This window comes from Eulemur rufifrons, chromosome 20 (assembly GCF_041146395.1).
Source record: "Eulemur rufifrons isolate Redbay chromosome 20, OSU_ERuf_1, whole genome shotgun sequence".
NCBI classification, from domain to species: domain Eukaryota; kingdom Metazoa; phylum Chordata; class Mammalia; order Primates; family Lemuridae; genus Eulemur; species Eulemur rufifrons.
This window is the reverse complement of record NC_091002.1, coordinates 7,042,263-7,048,262: the sequence shown is the minus strand read 5'-3', so window position 1 is coordinate 7,048,262 and position 6,000 is coordinate 7,042,263. Positions and strand designations below refer to the sequence as shown.

The 6,000-nt window shown below is 55.1% G+C and overlaps 1 protein-coding gene across 3 annotated transcripts in view; it reads right to left on the bottom strand.

The window, feature by feature from the left end:
* Positions 1 to 4,693: 4,693 nt before the first annotated feature.
* Positions 4,694 to 6,000, bottom strand: part of SH3BP2 (SH3 domain binding protein 2) — a 37,945-nt gene continuing 36,638 nt past the window's right edge. For all 3 annotated transcript variants that reach the window (XM_069496471.1, XM_069496470.1, XM_069496469.1), the window contains exons 12-13: positions 5,549 to 5,608; positions 4,694 to 5,022 (exon numbers count right to left, since the gene is read on the bottom strand). In XM_069496471.1, coding sequence (XP_069352572.1) covers positions 4,885 to 5,022; positions 5,549 to 5,608 — 198 coding nt within the window. In that variant the 3' untranslated portion in view covers positions 4,694 to 4,884. The remainder of the gene's footprint in view (positions 5,023 to 5,548; positions 5,609 to 6,000) is intronic.

Here is a 6,000-nt window from a genome sequence, read left to right as displayed (position 1 = left end):
ACGTTTAAAAAATGGGCAAAAGACTTGAATAGACACTCACAGGAGACAAAATCAAAATGGTTAATAAATGTGAAAATGCACAATCTCATTAGCAAAATGCAAATTAAGGCTATATGCACCCACCAGATTGGCAAAAAAATGAAAAGTTTGACAATACCAAGTGTTGACAAGGATGTGGAGACAAAGGAATTCTGTTTTACTGCTGGTGGGCATGTAAACTAGAACAATATTTTTGGAAAATAGTGAAAGATCCTCATGCCAGGCTCCTGGGTCCATATCCTAGAAAAACTCCTTCATACATGCATCAGAGACATGGATAGGAATGCTGCCAGCAGCATGGTCTGTAACTGCCCCAAACTGGAAACAAATCAAATGTCCATCTACAGTAAAATGCATCTGGGAACTATGACATAGCCATACAATGGAACAGTTTTCAGCAATGAACTTGAACAAACTAAGCTATGAACAGCAACATGAATAAATCTCACCAACAAAAAGAAGCTGGATGCCAAAGCTTACATCTGTATGATTCCATTGATATAAAATACAAAACCAGAAAAAAGCTGTGATGGATGCATAATTGGGCAGTGAAGGCTTTTTAGAAAAACAGGAGACTCACCAAAGCCAGGGCAGAGGAGGAGGGAGTGGTGCCGTGATGGGGAGGGCGTGTGCATGCTGGCAAGGCTATTTCTTGATGGAGGTTGCACAGATGTTCATAACAATGTTAGGTTGTACATTTATATTTTATTCACTTTTCTGCATGTGTTTTATTCCTCAAGAAATGAAGGGGAAAAGGAGGTGCCTCAGCTCTGAACAGCTCAGGGCACGGCCAGGGATGAAGCCTGACAGTGACACAAGGGCAACTGTCAGACAACCTCGAGTGGGTCTGAAGAAGGGTAGATGGGTTGGGGGTCTGCTCTTTGTCCACGGAATCTCCCTCCAGTGAGTGGCCAGAAGATAGCTTGAAGGGGATCACACACTTTGTCAAACACCTGCAGGTCACTGTGCCCTCTCCCCCAAGGACAGGAGCCCTCTGTGGACTGCTCCCTCATCAGGCAGTCTTTTCCAGGTGGGAGAACAGGACTTAAGGCAGAAACAGGGCAGGATATGTGTGAGGGTCCGATGTGCTATATTAGAGCCAGACAGAGAGGCTGTGGCCCTCCCCTCACTTCCCTCCTCTAGAGACACATGGATTTGGTTCAAGTTCCAACTCTGCCTCATATTCCCTATGTGACCGTGGTGTCCTCTAGGTCTGCGGTCCCCAACCTGTGGGCCACGGACCGGGATCCATCCTTGGCCTGCTAGGAACCAGGCCACACAGCAGGAGGTGAGCAAGGGAAGCCTCATCTGTATTTACAGCCGATTTACAGCTGCTCCCCATCGCTGGCATCACCGCATAAGCTCTGCCTCCTTTCAGATCAGCAGAGGAGCACAAACCCTACTGTAAACTGCGCATGCGAGGGATCTAGGCTGTCCGTTCCTTATGAGAATGTAATGCCTGATGACTAAGGTGGAGCTGAGGCAGTGATGCTGAGGTGGTGATGCCAGCGCGGGGGAGCAGCTGCAAATAGATTATCATTAGCAGAGAAGTTTGACTGCACAATAAATGTAATGCACTTGAATCATCCTGAAACAACCCCTACCCCACACCCCACCCCCATGGAAAAATTGTCTTCCATGAAACAGGTCCCTGGTGCCAAAAAGGCTGGGGACTGCTGCTCTAGGACATCCCTCTCCAGGGCCTGAGTCACTCTCAAAAGCCTCTTTCTGTCTGTAAAATGGGGAAGGCCAGAGGCCTGCCCCAGTGGGCACTGAGTCTGAGCCCCAGCCTGGGAGGCAGGAAGCACCTCCCTGGAGTGCATCCTGGCTTGGCCAGCAGGGGGCGGGCCACACAATGGCGCCCAGAGTCCCAGGTGGGAACTGGGAGCTGCTTGGACCTCTGTGAGGTTTCTTCTAGTTCCGGGGTTGGGGGATGGGACCTCTTTTGCCAAGTATGGTGGCTCACGCCTGTCATCCTAGCACTTTGGGGGGGCTGAGGGCGGGGGGAGTGCTTGAGCCAGGAGTTTGAGGTTGCAGTGATAACACCACTACACTGCACTCTAGCCCGGGCGACAGCGAGACAGTCTTAAAAAAAAAAAAAAAAAAAGACATCTTTTCATGATAAAAATCTCTATTAACAGAAGGCATAGGGGCTCACCACACTTTTTCAGATCAACTGTAGCAAAGGGAAGACCGTGTTTCATCCTTGGCTTGGAGAACTTCCCAAAGTGTCTGGGGTCCTTTTCCCAAGCCCCAGAACCAAACCTGCCTCTGGTGGGCGGGTCAGGGAACCCTCTCTGAGGCTCAGCTTCCCTACCTGTAAATGAGGAAGCAGGACTGTCCCCAGGGTAGGGACAGGCCTCCAGTCCACCTGCCCTCAACACAGAGTGAGGCAGGGTAGTTCTGTTCCCCCAGAGCTGCAGCCCCCTGGCAGTGGGAGGACTCCCAAAATGCCTGAGACTGTGAGGGCTGGTGGGAAAATAGGCAGGGGCCAGGGTCTGGGGATCAGAGCAGTGAAGGACATGCCAGTGAGTGATAGAACTGGGACTTGAACCCAGGCCTCCAAGCCTCAGCTCTCTCACACGTAAAATGGGACTAAGCAGCTGTTTCTCCAAGCAAATTATGTCAAGTATCCAGTTTAGCACCTCGAATGCAGGAAGTGCTCAGTAATGATAACTGCAACCCCAAGCCCTCTATGTAGAATGGAACATTCACAGCAGGTCTCAGGAGGCAGTGGGAGCCCCTCTTTGATGCTACAGGACCATGGCCTGGGACCCCACCCCGAAAACACATATTCTTACAACTGAGGCCGTGGCCCTAGAGTGGTTCACAAAGAGGTGGCAGCTGTGCCTGCAGGCCCCGGCTCTAGGTGGGGGAAGGGAGGGTAGGCCAGACCCTGGGCTGGGCCTTTGGGCAACCACAGACCTCGGCTGTCCAGTTGGCCAGGAGGACCTTACACCTGGCTCTGGGCCTCAGGACCCCCAAACCTTCACACTGAGGGGCCTTAAAAAATGCTTTAGCCACTGAGCTGGTTCCAGATCACTGTGCAGTTTAGATAAAACCAATAGTGTCCTGTATCACCAGCTCAGCAGATGCCCAGGTACTGGCTAGAAACCACTTCTCTGATCCAACCCCTCATTTTACAATTTTACAGAAAAGGAAACCACAGCCACAGTGGGGAACAGTATGCAGCCCCAAGGGTCCCCAAGCAACTTCAGGTCAGACTGGTCAAAGAATTCCAGCTACGGGGAGGAGAAATGGCTGGTTTTCCAGAGATAGTTCAGAACCCCAGAAGCTCCCTGAGTCCCAAACTCAACCGTGGTGCACTGACCCCTCTCCCTGGGCAGGCTGAAGAGGAAACTCCCCTGCAGTGATGGTCTTGGACACCTGGTTCCTGGAAGCAGATGGTTCCTGGAAGCTGTTGTCATCCGCAAGGCCTATAGTCCCACGGCACCCTGCAGCCCCATGGGGCCATGGCCACCCACATCCATTGATTCACCTTTTCACCCACCTTCCTCCCATAAACCACAGGCCCCCAGAATACACCCTGGGGAAGAGGGTCCAAACAGAAGGCCCTCTCCCAAGGGCAGTCAGTCACTAGCTGATGGGCACAAGTGCTGTCCTCAGTTTGGGTTTCCCCAACATAAAATGCCGTGAAAAATCACAATAATCCTGGTGTTCCTGCCACCTGACCCCCAGCTGAGTCTGTTTTCATGAAAAATCCAGCCTGGATGGCTGTGCCAGGGAGAGTGACCAGAAGGAATTACATGCCAGAAAGTGAGGAGTCCAATCAGGGCAGGGCCTGAGCCAGGTATCGCCTGGAGGACTTGGGCATCTGGGTACCACCGTTCCTACCCACCCTTGGCCTGCTCGGGACCCACTCTTTCTGCCCCCACCACAGCTGTCACCTCCTCCAAGAAGTCTTCCTGGAACCCCCAACTAGGTCCAGCTCCTGTCCCTTGCACACTCAGTTGTTCCGACACTGGGCTGTGAGCTTGGCCAGGCCAGGGGCCTGCTCACGGCACATGCACAGCCCTGGCACCAGACCAGACACACAGGAAGTGCTCAATAATCGTTTGTTAATGCTGTGAACAAACCAATTGTAGTCCCAGAGACTTCAGCTCTGTAGCCCCATTGCCCCGCCTGACCTGTGGCAGTAGAACTGGAGCTTGGGAGCCTGGGCTCGGAGCCCAGACTGCCCAAGCTTGGATCCTAACCTGTGACTCACTGAGCACCCTGGGCCAGTCAATCAGCCACCTGTGCCCTGGCAGACAGGACAACCACCTCTTAGGGTTCCTGTAAGCTGCTGCAGTCACCATCTGAATGTCGGTGTGGGCGCTCAGTAAAGCCAGTTCCCCTCTCCTTCCCAGTCAAGCCCTGGACACCAAGGCAGAGATCATCTCTGCTTTATTGGGAAGCAGCAGCCCCTACTGGAGCCTGCGTCTTAGCATTCCTGTGGGGTCTTAGGGCCAGCCCCGGCCCCACCCAACTGCCTCAGCCCACGTCAGGGTGGGTGTGCCAGGGGGACCAGACTCCTGTCCTCAAAGCCCAGGCTGGGTCCTAGGTTCCTGGGGGTGGGACAGGGCAAGGCCCGGTGAGGCCAGAGAGCCCACCAGCCCCCTGGAACGTGGGGCATGGTCCAGCTGTGGGGACCCGGTCCAGCTGTGGGGACCCAGCCTGCTACATGAGGCCCGGCAGATTCCACAAGGTGTCTGTTGCAGAGGCCCTGGGGCAAGCCTGGCCCCTGCTCCAGCTCATCCTCCCACGCAGGCCGGTCTCCATCTGTGTGGCCTGAGGTCATGGCCCCCGTGACTGCCTCTGCCTGACAGCCATACGGGGCAGGCGTCACCTGGGCCCGGCGTAGCCATAGGGGTGCCGCAGCAGCAGGCTCTGGTGGCTGGGCAGCACGTGGGTGTGGTAGTGCTCCACCATGCTGCCCACGCTCACAAACAGGACCTCGCCCTCCAGGTAGAACTTGGAGTCCTGCAGGGGCAGGAGGGTGTGGGTCAGTGGGGCCAGGCCAGTCCTCTGTGCCAAGCCTCTTTCTCCCTGCCCCATGCCCTGACTGTAAAATGGGCAGTCAGCAGTAACAATGACACAGGCAGGCCTGCCTCTGGCTGCCAGGTGTCGCCCTGCGTCTGCCTCCACATCGTGCCTGTGCTCTCCACGTTCCCCCCCACATCCCCTCCATCTCCAAGTGCCCAGCACACGGCCTGCACCCAGGGTACTGCAGGCAAGGTCTATGAATAAACCCAGAGTCTAAGGCTGACCCTCATCTCCTCTAGGGTCAGCTGAGAACAAGGCTAGGCAAGGAGAGGAGGAGAAAAGGGAGGTTGAGGCAGGAGGGGGCAGGGGGCAAGCCAGGGTGAGGGAGGGGCAGGGGAGGGTGGGACTGTAGCCCACCTGCTACCGAACCTTATCAAGGCAATTCTGCCCTGTCCCTTGTCAAGCCCCAGGCCCAGGGTCCTTGTCCTACCCTGAGCCCCAAGACCAGGCCCAGACCTCTCACCTTCTCAAAGATGCGGTAGTTCCTCACTTTGTTGGAGGTTTCATCCCACACGACCAGAACCTACAGGGAGTGAAGCGGGAAGCTGATGGCTCAGCTGAGAGGACAGGCCACGGGGGAGAGCGACCTCAGGAGAGACCAAGGGAGATGGGCAGCAGCATCGAGGCTATGTCCTGTGGCCCCCAAGGGTAAGGTAGGAGGGTCTCCAGGCCACCTGCATGGGAACAGCAGGGACTAGATGGGCAGCCCCTCACCCCTAGGGATCCTTCTGCCCTCAGAGAGCCTCTGATGAGCCTTGAGTAACAGCAGCAGGTGCCTGGTCCACCTGTAACCATCTCTGCTCCACATGGGGAAAGTGCAGCTCAGTGAGGTCACACAATTCATGCTCACAGGGACCCATGCAGACCTCCTGTCATTGCCACTGCCCACATGCTCCCCCCTGCATCCCACCCCAG